We start from the raw sequence: 14,365 nt of genomic DNA, 5'->3' as shown, positions 1-14,365 counted from the left end.
AAAAAAAAAATTGCATTCCTTGGCCCTCCCTGGTGGCGCAGTAGATTAAAGCACAACACTAAGAAGCTAAAGCCACTTCTGCATGAGTTTGATCCCTGCCTGCTCCAGAGGTGCCCCACATGGCCACCGCAACACCAGTTTGATCCTTGGCAAGGGAGCCGACCCACGTGGAGCAGAGGACCTCTCCTGACCCGGCCGCTGCTCCATTCAGCAGTGTACTTTGTTGATCTGCCTGTTCTGCTGCCCTCTCTCCCTGGTGAATCTTCTCACCGCCCTGCATCTCTGGCCTGTACCCCAGTTCTGTATGCACAAATAAATAAATCTTAAAAAAAAAAAATTGCAATCCTTTTCCACATTGCCATCCCCCTTCCCTGCCTTATTGTTGTCTGTAACATTGAACAACATCACACATCTCACTGCTGTGTGTGGTGTTGTACCTGCCATGCCTCGTCCCTGGCATGAAAGACATGGCACCTACAGGCAGTCACTGAAATACAAACTCCATGAGGATCTGCTTGTACATCAAATGACTACAGTGCTGAGCAGTATAAAGAAATGAGGTTTGATAAGTCTTTGAGAAGGTTGGAAAGAGGTGGTGGGGTGTTTCAACATTTCAGACTTACTATATAAACAGTTAGAGAGCCCCTCCCTGGTGGTGCAACAGGTTAGGGCCTAGTACTGCAAGCAAACATCAGCCGCTTCAGTGCAAGTTTGATCCCTGCCCCGGAGGTGACCACATTGCGCGGCTGACCTCTCCTGACCCGCCTGCTGCTCCCCACTGCAGTGCACTTCGAAGATCGGCCTGTTCTGTTCCTCACTCTGTCTCTGGTGAATCCTCTCACCACCCCTGCACCTCAGGCCTGTACCCCAGTTCTGTATGCATAAATAAATGTTATCTTTAAAAAAAAATAAAGAATGTCTATTGAAAATCAAGGTGAAAAAAAAAAAAAAAAGTTAGAGAATGTGAAAATGTGCCTGGCAGTTTATCTGAATGAATGTCTTAAGAAAGCTATTAGCATATTTTGAGCTTAGAATGTTTTCAACTTACTAGAAACATGAGCAGAGCTCTGAAACTACACCACTATTTCCCCCGCAACACTTAGCTAGAAAGAAAAGATGAAAGGATTTCACATTTATGCACATTTTATTGCATTTACTGTATGAGAGAGACCATCAGTTAATGGAAAGGAAATGCTTTTCTCCACACAAACAGTGAAGTCTAGTGCACTCTGCTGCAGCCCTCTGATAATTTTTCAGAGATGCCAGTCTGTTGACAGGTCACTAGGTGCATACGAAACTTACAGGGGTAGTTTTTTTAACATGAATTCATTTCTTACTTCTAGGGCAGACCCTAGACTCATTGAATTAAGATTTTCTGGGTCGTGAAACATCCTTAGTTGCTTGTTTACTGATAAATTGGCTCTAGTGTGTAAATACTGAGACCAGTGTTGTCCAGTGGCACGTTGTGTGATAATGGCCATGTTCTGTATCCATACTGTCCACTATGAATAGCAGCCACTAGCCATCCAAAGCTACTGAGCCTTTGTGTTTTGTTTCATTTTGTTTTTTTTAGATTTATGTATTTATTTATTTATGCATACAAGCCCTGGGGTATAGGCCAGAGATGCAGGGGGTAGGAGGATTCACCAGAGACAGAGTGGGGAGCAGAACATGCAGATTAACTGAAGTATGGTGCTGAGGGGAGCAGTGGGCGGGTCAGGAGAAGACCTCTGCTACATGGTTGGCTCCCTTGCCAGGGATCAAACTGGTATTGCAGTGGCTGCCTGCAGGTAGCTTCATTGTGCTGAGATTTAACCCCTTCCTCCACCAGGGAGGCCCAACTGAGCTTTTTGAAAGGTGGTCAGTGGGACAAAAGAATTGAACTTTTTGTTTCTAATTTGCAATGAATTTGAATGTAAATGACAACATATAGTCAGTGGAATCCACACTATATAACACTAGATTTCAGGCTACGTAATGTGGTATTTTGCAGAAAGCAAAAAAGGTATCAGCCAGGAATTAAATTATCCTAATGATAATCAGGGGTGAAATTGCTCTACTGTCTTTTTGGACTTAGGCAAGTTACTAAGCTGAATTCATTTCTGCCTGGGTTTCACAAGTGTGAATGGAGGTGTCTGCACCAACCTCTCACGAAAATATACAGAATAACTGTGACAGATAAGGGTAAAGTGCTTTGGGAGGGGCCTGGCACACAATGAAGATTCAATAGCTTTAAATTATTATTTTGATGATACAAAACAAGCTAGAAGATGCAAAGTTTTCCTAAAAGTGAATCTCTTATCATTTGCTGGAATTAGGAACGTGTTTTTGATCAGAGGAAAGTTCAGGTGAGCAGTGAACTAAGTAAAATGAATACCAAACAAGCAGCCTTATGGTTTCTTCTAGAAATACTCTCAGAGAACTAGATCAGGACACTGTGCCAGCAGGCAGGAAACTAACGCAGAGTCATAACCAAAAATGGTGAAGTCCAAGTTAGTGTTTCTTACTATCACTACTTGGACTCAAAGCCGTGGATTTTAACTGGCTTCTGTGGGATTAAGGTCCAAGATGATAACTATGTTTGAAAGATGAGAATCAACAAGCAGACCACAAAGTAGATGGTTTGCTAGGATAGGTGAATAGTTCCCAGGGGGAGTTCTGAGTTCAGCGAGTCTCTTCTAGAACTTTCTTAAATCAGTATGAAATCCAAGCAGTAAATAGACATACAAAACAACAGTCCTAGAAAAAGAGAAGGAGATAAAATTCCTAATCATCTGACTCTTAACTCAGTTGATACATTAGACACCCAAAAACTGAACCCACAAAGCTTTCATTTATTTACTCTCTCAGACAATTTGTCAAGTGTGGATGGCATGTTCCACTCAGCAATGAATTTCAGCTGACACTAGATGTCAAGGGATTGTGTCTGCTTTGCAGTATATTAAGGAAGAAAAAAACAGTCTCTTGACTTCATGGGATTTAAAGTCTAGAGAGGAACCTACTGTTAAATAATTGAACACAAATGAGTAATAATCATAAAACGTTCAATGCTATAAATGAAAAGTAAAGGCTGAAAAGTGTGAGAATAACTGGAGAATCTAACAAAAACCTGAGAAGAGTAGTAGTTACCAAAGCAAAGATTGGGAGGAAGAGGCGGTCACCTAACAGGGCAGAGATATGCAAGGGCTGTGACTACGGTTTTGCTGGTTCAAGGGTCTTCAAAGGCTGATGTAGCTAACCTACCCTAGCAGTAAGATACTGAAGGCTGCAGGGGACATTTCATACTCAAGAATACTGAGGAGGACTTCTCTGGTGGTGCAGGGGTTAAAGTCTCGGTGCTATCAAGCTATAATCAGCCTCTGTAGCATGAGTTCCATCCCTGGCACAGCAGACTCCTCCTGTCTCTCCCGCTGTTCCCCTTAGCCGTGTATTTCAGAAGATCCACCTGTTCCGTTCCCCACTCTGTCTGGTGAATCCTCACCCCTGTACCTCTGGCCTACATCCCAGTTTTATATGCATAAATAAATCTTTAAAAAAAAAAACAAAAATACTGAGGAGGTCACAATCATTTTGCTATCAATTAAGATGCTATTATTTATTCTGTCCTGTTTTTATTAAAGATATCCATCACTATCAACATAAAAATGTCTATTAATGTAGAAGCAGCTATTTTGCATAAATTGATTTTTACTATGAACCTCATGACAGTATCAGCTAAGAGGCAAACACTTCTTTCTTTCCATGAAAATTATAATAGAACAATCAAAATTAGAGAATTATTCTACTTATCTTTTTGTATCTAAACAATTATATATCTTTAAATGTCTAGACAGAACAAATTTTAGTCTTTTGAATGGTTTTGAACCACAAATATTTCCCACTTCCATTTTTCTTATTTAAAAGAAAAAAAAGAAACGACAACAAAAAAGCTCACAAATATTTTCTATCATTTAAGAGTAATGAAGCTTGAAAGTAGCAAGATTCTGGAGCTTCCAATTTACAAAAATGAACCTCTCTAGGGGGCTCATACTCTTTGTGAATGTAAATAAGTGAGATCCAATGAAACGTTGTAAAACATGTCTAAGTATTAGTCAGAACTGGCAAGAAGCAGAGATGAGGAACTTAGAGTGCAATATGAAACATTTTCATTTATGGAAAATATTAATCAAAAACAAGTATGTTGATTAGAACTTTGAAATATCTAATGTGGAATCTGCACTTTCCCTTATTTACCATAATGGTAAATGCATGTGCTCTCTGAGTAAGCAGTTCACAACTGTGGGAGGGTTTTGCCTTCCCCACCCCAGGGGAACCTGGGGGATTTTTTTGAGGCTGCAATGAGGAGTGGGTGCTAGAGGCAGCTGGTGAATGGAGGTCATGCTGCTACTGAGCACCCCATAATCGCACCAGCCCCACAACAAAGAACTATGTGGTCCAAGCGTTAATATTATCGAGGTTGAGACATTCTACTTCAATTGATCATTAATAATAAGTAGTCATTACTTTGAGAGTAGTACAAATAGTGGAAGAAATTTATATTAAAATGGTTCTAATTTATTTGGCAGTACTTTTGGAATTTCTATTGTTACGGTTTTTACAATCAAGGACTGACTTGGGAGTTAAAAGAGTCCACTTTGTAAAATACCTTTAACAAATTAGGCTTTTGAGCTAAAACTGTGATGCAATATAAAAACTGTTTACCCTGAAGTGGAGCTTCTCTGGTTGGCTCCGGATTGCTTGGGGGGTGGTTGGAAGTAACAGGAGGCACAAGCGATGAATGATCTTCTGTCCATTCTATGGAAAGAGAAAAAAGTTTATTGATTTTCCACCAAATGTTTCACTAACACATTTAGAATTCACCTTCTTTTTGATTATAAAACAACCCAAACATCTAAAACCAGATGCAGAGTGCATATCTTGAAAAGAAATTGGTATCTGATTCTATTGTGTGTTAAGGATTTCAAGATCTCCCATCTCCCTCTCTTCATTCTTTTCTCCTTCCCTCTCATAAGATCACTGAGGAAAGAAATATTGTGGCATAATCAATGAAAACTTCAGTAGTATCAGGTAGAAGAGTCCAAAGTGAAATCAAATAAAACAAAACACCAGCAAAGATATTATCAACCACAGCTGACCCCACGAGAAGGAAACCTAGCTACTGTCACTGAGACATGGGCTGAAGCCAGTTTGTCTGAGGTGGCAAAGGTAGATTTCAGCAGTCTGCCAAGTGCACTCAGCACTCATCTTTCAAACCCAAAGAGGTCCAAATATCAAAGCCTCTGAGTCCTACCTTGTAGTCTTGGTTTCCTTGGAGACACAGAAGAAATAACTCATATGAGGATCCTTGGGCTGAACCCAAGTGTCACCTTCCACCTAACCTGCCCTATTTGCCTCTTTCTAACCTGCATTTTCTAATACCACCAAGACTCACCAGCTCAGGAAAAAAATAGTAAAAAACATTTTTAATGGAAAAAAAAACTAAGTGGAAAGGAGAACATTTCCATATGTGAATACACACACACATTATTAATTGGCATTTACAGAAAAAGTTTGCCAATGTCTTCTCTATGGTCTATACTATTTATATAATATTATAATAAGAGCAGTATTGTATTTGATATTCACATATTTTATTGAGGGGAGCCTGTTATTTAAAAAGCTGGGGAAATGACAACCTGGCAAAACCTAAGATTATATATTTAAAAACAATACTAAATGAAGAAACGTATGAAAACATTTCTAAAATGGAATATTACACAGCCACTAAAACCTATAAGGGAAATCTGTATTAACCAACTTTGAAATAAATATTAAAGAAACATATTTAAATTAGAAAAACAAGTAATAAAACTAATGCATGTGTACATTGCATTTATACATAAATGAGTTATATAGAAATAAAATTATTTCATGTTTTGTTAATAGAGCATATCTGTACCTCCTTAAAACAGTTCTAAAAATGGGATAGAAGCAAGTGGGGGGACAAGCTAATGTTTTTTTCACTCCTGAATTTTTCATGTTTATTTCACATAGCATAAATTAACTTAGAGCATTCACAATTTGCTGCCTTCTCTCATTCTTACATGTAATGTTAAAAGACACCACTGCTGAGTAAATGTTGTTGAGCAAGAATATTCTCTCACCGTCTGAAAGCTCTTCAATCTGACTACAGCTCCTTTCTTAATTCAAAGGCAAATCTGGGTGTCTTTTTTTTTTTAAATTTATTTATGTGTACAGAACTGGGGTACAGGCCACATGTACAGGGGTGGTGAGAGGATTCACCAGAGACAGAGTGGGGAGCAGAACAGGCAGATCGAGGGATGAAGTACACTGCTGAGGGGAGCAGCAGGCAGGTCAGGAGAGGTCTGCCTTGCCATGTGGGTCACTTCCGGGGTGGGGATCAAGCTCCTGCTATAGTGGCTTTCACTTCTTAGTGCTGTGCTTTAACCCACTGTGCCACCAGGGAGGGCCCAGATCTGGGTGTCTTTTAATTGGACTCTCTAATTATCTGGGATCCAGGGCAAGGGGAACTCTAGCTGAAACTGTTTCCCTAGAACCTCAAGAACCTCACCACAGAACCTCAAGTCCTCAACAAGGCAGAATGACATGACCATGAAGGCTGGCTCTGACCACAAGGGGGTGTCAACTCTAAGGCTTCAACCCAAGCATCTCTGTTGAGAGATCAAGACAAAGCCAACCTTCTGGCTGTTGCTGCTGCTGTTGCTGTTGCTGTTGCTGTTGCTGCTGCTGCTGCTGCTGCTGCTGTTGCTGTTCAAGCTGTTTCTTCCGTTTGGCTTCTAGAACTGGATTTTCATATTGTGTCTTCCTGTTGATGTGGCTGAAACAGAGGAGGACAGTGCTCAAATAGGAAACATTTCATTCTACAAGCAAAATGTCCACCAGGCCAAGTCCTCTATTCAGAACTGAGTAAAGCAGCAGCCTAAGAATTTGACCATCTTATGTCAGAATGCAGTTAGGAGAGAGAAATAAAAATGAAAGGTTTCCACATCCTTCCTGCTTATATGTTCCAAGCATTGTGTTACCGCTTTTATATGTACAGTATTTTAAAACTTTCAACAAATGTCAGGAAGTAGCTTCTATTTTTATTCATATTTTATAGATAAGGAAAGCAAATTTCTATGCAGTTAACTAATAGTGCAGCTAACATAACACAGTTAGGTCAGCAGTAAAGAGGCATGCAATTTCAGGTCTGTCTGCTCCCAAATACCAAGATTTTACCATAGGCTTTCCCCCAAATATCCAAAGGAGAGCTACTTTAATTCAACAACATGCAGATTTTAGAAATATTGGAAAATGAGATTACAGTGAGGAAGTAATGCTTGCAACATGTATAGATAAAAGGCAAACTGCTGTGTATCTTTCCACAATAGAGTTCAAAGACATGTAAGCATTTACACAAATAATTAAGTTAAAAGGAATTCACTAAAATCTGTTAACTATTTTGGTCAATGACATGGAAGCAAAATTAAAAGTATAAGCCTTAGTCAAAAAGACTATAAATACGGCTAATCTAAGCAAATGGGAAGTTTAAAGTGACAAGGAACAGGATACTTCAGATCTTTCCAAAACTAAGAAGGCCATGGCAAAACAAACACGTACACACAGACTTATAAATACACACAAGACTACATATTCATTATGTGGCTCCTTGCTGTGGCCTTTTATTTAGGGTACTTGTATGTATACGTAAACACACACAACTGCAATGTTCCACAAACATACATATGTTCATTTTACTGTATTTTCTTCATCAATATCATGCTTCCTTAGACGTTTCGAGACATACCATGGGATTATTCAAAACTTGAAATATTTCTTAAAGTTATACTTATCAAACACAGTAGGGAGAGACTGAGTACGCTTAATTCTTATTATGAGCTTGTTTATTTCCTAATTCCTACAATTTCACTCTAACAAACAACTTAACACAGGTCCAAAAAAACACAAGAAAGACAACAGTATAGTGAGATCACAACTTGCTCACTACTCTCCCTAACCAAGTCTCTTCATCTATTAAATTTTGCCATCACCTGCTCCTTTTTTTTTTTTTTTTCACTGCATAAGGCAGCTGAGGGAGAACTCAATGAGCTCCCCGTAGGCAGGAGTCCCACTGGACATCTACTGGCATATAAAGGAATTTAATTTTATCAGGGTCAGCAAGATACCTGAGCTTGCCTTGCCGATGCCCCGAACTGCCAATCCTTGTTAAGCAAGAGAAGGCAATGTGTGCACTGGTCAAGGACACTTGCTGTAGAGAACTCATTATGTTTTACAATAAGATGCTGAGCACTTTACAGCCTGGCATTTTTACATCATATGTTCTTATCACCAGGGTATTATACAAATGCCTTTTCATTGGCAGCAGTGTGAGAGAGCAAAATGGTGCCAGTTATCTTCATTGTAGCAAGCAGGATGATGATGATAGAACATTTATGCAGCATTTGTTTCTTTCAAAGATTCTTTGCTTAGTTATTTCTCATCTTTCTCAAAGAAAATGACACAAAGAAGATTTATTCAGTTTCATCTCTTGGGTTTCTTGATTTTCTTTTCATGTCACACTAGAAATGGATGGTTCTGATGAAAAGACAAGTACATGCCCAATGCTGGAATAAGGTTAGAATGATGTTAAAATGAGAAGGGGTTAAGTCCCTTAAAAATAGAAATAGCCACGTGTTTGGTCCTCAGGCAGGCAAGCGGTCTTACAACTTAGACTACTAATCTTCCTCCTTAATCTTGGCAACATTTTATGCACTGGGACGACTTGTCTGACCCTTTAGAAGATCTGAATAAATAAATAATAATTACTGGGAAGGTCAGGGTTGGGTAGAGCAAAAAAGGTAGGTAAAACAGGTTCTAATCCTGAAATAATCCCCACTCATCTGGTCTGCTGAATTCTTCCTTTTATCACTCAGTTAGTCACTCACTCATACACTCACTTACTCATTCATGCAGCTAGTGAAGAGACTGAAAAGTAGCTGCCATATCGGGGGTGATCACTCCTGAGTAGGTAGCTCTCATGGATGGGATTAGTGACCCCCTTTCCCCACTTTTTTTTTTTTTTTTTACATTTTAAAATGACAGGTTTATTAGGAATAGGAAAAGGAAAAAAAAAAAAAAAGACAGAAAAGAGAGGCACCTAAATAGTCACAGGTGAGCATTATGTAAAGGACCACTGAGAGCTAAAGCTGACTTTATAAATATCAGGAAGTAAGTTTTCACCAGACACCGAATTTGCCAGCACCTTGACTTTGAACTCCCAGACTCCAGAAGTGTAAGAAATAAAAGTTTGCTTCTTAAAAAAAAAAAAAAAAGTAGCTGCCCTGTTTCAGGACTCTTTTTCACACTGGTAACACAGCAATAAACAAAAGACACAAATTCTGCCCTGTGAATTTTAAAATACAATTTACACATTTAGGTTAACTGGATATATTCTGATTCATTAAAAATATATTATTAAGTTATATATTACACATAATAATTTATCACATTATTATCAAGATATTATTAAAATAATAAAATATTTTTTATCATGCAGTTGATGTCATATTATTATTATTATTATTATTATTATTATTATTATTATTATTATTTAGTTTGTACCTTACGAGGGCATACTGTTCAGCATAAATGTACATAAATTATAGGGAGGATAGGGAGGTATGAACTAGAGTATGGATGAACTGGCACTTACTCTACATAGTAGATACCATACACAGGGTCTTCAATCTTTTCCCAACCAGCAGGCAACTCTGAAATATAAAAGAACATTTAGTGCAAGAAGGCCACATTCATGAAGGCTTAGGTTTCCAACACCCAAGTTGCAAAAAGAGAAAAACTCATAAACATGTCTTATAAGGATTGTTTTATTTTATGAGTGCATTTTTCTACATGATGAACAATTTTTTTTTTTAAACAAAACAATAAAATGCAGTCTCAGGTGCTTTTATTCTAACTCAACTATTAAATTAGATTTTAATGGAAATATAGTTAAATTAGCCTTGAATACCTAGGTCCCACTTTAAATAGTTGTACTTTTCTCATTTTCTTTTTAGACTACCTTACTACACAAGCAAAAATGGATGAAAATTAATGTTTCTTTTAATTTTCATTACAGAAGTGCTGATTTTGCTGTTCGTGTAATAAAATAAAATTTGCATCTTGTTTTTCCTGACCCCTCATTTAAAACCTACAGAATAAATGAAAATGCTCTTCCAGAGTTGGATTTCTGAATTGCCTGAATCTATCCCTCAACTGCTGTCACTGGCTGGGCCCTTAATCCTCAGCACTTGATCTATGGAAGCAGAAACACAGATCCTACTCTTTGAGAACTCAATGCTAAGCAAAAAGGTTTTATTCTTTTGAAGGTGGTAGTCAAATTGCATTGGTAGACATAGGTGTCTTTCTGCAAACTCAATGTGCGATTTTGAAGTTTATTTCATAAGGTTTTTATAATCAAAGGTGGGAACTTCCTTCAGTATGTAGTAGTGAGTTCTGATACAAGAAACTATTGTGCAAAGGTCCACTGCACCAGATAATTTGACTTAGTGCAAGAAGTAACTAGATTGTGTTTCATGCCATGAAACAATTCTTTCAGGAAGAGCAGCTTAACTTAATTTCAAGGCCACCCTAATGTATGCAGAGTTAAGGCACACTTATGACATACCACACGCCAAAGTGAATCATTATTCCTAAAAGGGATTATTAAGGCCAACTTGAACAGGATCTTACAAACATTTGTGATATCACTTAATTTGAAATTCTAGGACTTTTTAAATTCAAAGACACATGAGGTTACTATTTCTAAATAGTGACGATTTCATCAGGACCTGGGGCTTACATATGCCACAAACAGTTCCGTGCTGAAATGGAGTCACATGCACACACACAACACACAGGCTAATTACTCAAAGTTTATGTTTTGTTCAGATTTGGCTGCACATCAAGAGACATTAATTTCATGGTTTTTGCTCCACATGTTATTTGTTTGCAAACAAAGAGACAGGTTTTCCCCATTTTCTTCTAATTTTTAAAAAACACTTCGCAGGTTTAAAGAAGGCTTTGAATTCTGGGAGACATGAGCTACTAAAATGCAAGACAGGTCCAATGAGCAGATGTTGCTACAACTTGGCATTTTTATACACGAGTCTTGCAGACTGATGCAAATCAAATGCCTGAGAAATGGTTTCCCCTTACAAAGCTGGAAATTATCATCTAAATGAAAATGAAGCAGAAAATGTTTCCAAAGTGTTAGGAAACAGAAGATTAAAAAATGCAAATTGAGGCAGAGTCCTGTGTTTGTTCTGACATGGGGCGGAAGAGTGGTGTGAATGGCCTGCACTATGGTTCAGTGAAATTTTAAAAACTCTGCCAACTTCCTATGAGGCCAAATTATCTTCAGGTAAACTAGGGAAATTATTAAGAATTCACTTCATTCAATTTTTAATTTGCAAAACATTTATTGAGTGTTTACTGTGTGCCCACAGTGTGCTAAGCACCAGGGGTACAAAGATAATTTCAGACAATTCAAACACTGTATGGTAAATGCTTTAATGAGTGTAGGTTTGTGAAGGACTCTCCTGTCACCCAGTCAACAATGTACAATGTACACTTTATACTTAAAAATAGGGTAAGTCAGAACCTTCCCTGGTAATGCAGCGGGTTAAAGCAGAGCATTAAGAAGCTAAAGCCACTGCAGCATGAGTTCAATCCCAGCCCCGGCGGTGACCCACATGGCACGGCAGACCTCTCCTGACCCACCCACAGCTCCCCTTAGCTGTGTAGTTTGTCAGTTGGCCTGTTCTGCTCCCCACTCGGTCTCTGGTGAATCCTCTCACTGCCCTGCACCTCTGGCCTGTACCTAGTTCTGTATGCATAAATAAATAAATTAAAAAAAAAAATAGGGTCAGTCACCTGGTAGATCAGGACATGAGTAAATTTAAAAATATATTCTGGAGCAGATTATCAAACTTCAAACATTTTCCAGTTTTTCAAGCTAAAGCTCATTTTAAATTGAAAAGATAAATTTCTCATTTCCAATGTGGTGATTAACTTAATAATAGGAATTACTCTCCTAATGCTTAAAATAGAAATGGGTCATTGATTTAAAAAGGAAGATGTTTCTCCTTAAATTTTCCATTTGGTCCTAAAAAACTAAAAATTGCAGAACATTTTTAAACCTGGAAATTAATGACATTACGATATTTTAGAGCTAAACACTCTGAAGAAGTTGAAGGTTTATTCTGCCTCCATGTTAACACCTGTCAGTCATCCAACAGACTATCCGTTTGTCACAGATAACTCAGGAGTCTGAGATCCTTTGGAAGTTGCCCAGAGCCCAACACTTAAGGTTTGCTGATTAGCTCAGAAGCTTTACAAGTCTGGGCTCGGGTTAATTACTTAACTTTCAGAACTATACCTTTTACCTTTACCTCCAACGTTGCCTGTGTGTTAAAAGAGAGTGCTTACAGGGCCTTCCCTGGTGGAAAATGGGTTAAAGCACCAAATTATGAAGCTCTCCGAAGCCACTGCAGTACTAGTTCCATTCCCGGCCAGGGAGCTGATCTCTCCTGACCCGCCCACTGCGACCCTCAGCAGTGTACTTTGTCGATCTGCCTGTTCTCCCCACTCTGTCTCTGGTGAATCCACCACTTCAGCATGAGTTTGATCCCTGCCCCAGAGGTGACCCACATGGCGCAGACCTCTCCTGACCGGCCCCCTGTTCCCCTCAGCAGTGTGCTTTGTTGATTTGCCCATTCTGCTCCTCACTCTGTCTCTGGTGAAGCCTCTCACCACCCCTGCACCTCTGGCCTGTACTCCAGTTCTGTGTGTATAAATAAATATATCTTAAAAAAAAAAAAAAAAGAAAATGAGTAAGTGAATGTAACAGAAAACTGTGTGTGGACACACACCACAGTCTATACACAGAGGACACGTGCAGACAATAATCAAGAGCCCCATCTCTATAAAGAATACATTTGGGTCACTTCTATAGTCTACACATTTCCTCTTGTCCCAGAAGGAAGTATCAATAATGTGGAATTAGGTAATAAATAACTGTTAAAAACAGCAATTAGTAGAGCCTCCCTGGTGGCGAAAAGGGGTTGGATCTCAGCACTATGGAGCTATCTGCAGTCATCTGCAGCATCAGTTTCATCCCAGGCCAGGGAGCTGACCCACATGGCGCAGCAGACCTCTCTTGCTTGCCTGTTCTGCTCCCCACTCTGTCTCTGGTGAGTCCTCTTAGCACCCCACACCTCAGGCCTGCACCCCAGTTCTTCTATGCATAAATAAAGTCTTTAAAAATTAACAATATGTATTGGTCAGAGTGAAAAATATTAAGACCCATTTTCATTATGTCTGCTCACCTGCGTGTAAGCCAAAGACGCTCCAACACTTAGCAAACCATCACCCAAAATGAACTACCATGATCACAAGAAGGGATACTAGGTAGCCGTTAGATCTTACTTTCTTAAAGTCTTTAACAGAATAGGAAAGTTCCCAGAATCTTACAGTTGCATGGGGAAAAATAATACAGAATTTCTTTCCTAAAAATATCAACTTTCAAACTCCCATAGGAACAAATAAGATTTTGACTATGGAACTGTGTTCTCTCCACCAGATGGCAATGGTCACTCATTCTACTCAGGTGGTTTAAGTTGTTTCAGGAACAATAACAATACCTTAAGATGTTTATGTTGCTTCAGGAAATGGCTAAGACACTTTTTTGCTTAGAAAACCTTGTTGTCTTTTTCAGTTAATATCCTTGGCTTGATAAGTTTTATTTTGCATGGAATTCATTTCAAGTTATTCTGTAATACAGGTTGAACCTGAGGTCATAGTCACCACAATGGTTTATAAGGACAACTTAGCCAACACTTACAAAATTGTATCAATAGTGACTGGCCATTGTTGGTATCACTCAATTATAACAGGATATGGTTCCAATATTAAGAAAATCAGCTAAATTCTATTATATCATAATGCTAGAAACTGCAATTATCTTTGTAACAAAACAAAAATTTAATGAAAACAAAAGCCTGTATTTAATATTTACAATTTTTATTCTTAAGGGAATCTCAGAAATGTTAGGTTGATTGTTAAATCCCTTAATATCAAATAATCTTCTATTTTAAAAACACACTATCGTCAAATTTCTGTCACCGAAGGCTTTCATCTGTAATTTGGCCAAAACTTCTGCTTTCTCATTTATTCTTCAGTAGATGCATCAAATAGAACACATACGGATGTTAATATTGCTTAAAATTAAGCATAATGCGTTTAAGTTAGCAGGTAATTTAAGCCATTATATTCCAAGAGGAAAGGTAATAGAGTTTTGGTATTCTTT

The 14,365-nt window shown here is 38.4% G+C and overlaps 1 protein-coding gene across 11 annotated transcripts in view; it reads right to left on the bottom strand.

Moving 5' to 3' along the window:
- Positions 1–14,365, bottom strand: part of MAGI1 (membrane associated guanylate kinase, WW and PDZ domain containing 1) — a 600,870-nt gene that overhangs the window by 73,148 nt on the left and 513,357 nt on the right. For all 11 annotated transcript variants that reach the window (XM_004675998.2, XM_004675996.2, XM_004675999.2 and 8 more), the window contains exons 8-10: positions 9,713–9,770; positions 6,699–6,838; positions 4,702–4,794 (exon numbers count right to left, since the gene is read on the bottom strand). In XM_004675998.2, coding sequence (XP_004676055.1) covers positions 4,702–4,794; positions 6,699–6,838; positions 9,713–9,770 — 291 coding nt within the window. The remainder of the gene's footprint in view (positions 1–4,701; positions 4,795–6,698; positions 6,839–9,712; positions 9,771–14,365) is intronic.

This window comes from Condylura cristata, unplaced genomic scaffold, assembly GCF_000260355.1.
Source record: "Condylura cristata isolate star-nosed mole 26May11 unplaced genomic scaffold, ConCri1.0 scaffold00004, whole genome shotgun sequence".
Taxonomy (NCBI): Eukaryota; Metazoa; Chordata; class Mammalia; order Eulipotyphla; family Talpidae; genus Condylura; species Condylura cristata.
This window is presented reverse-complemented; position numbering and strand designations above follow the sequence as displayed.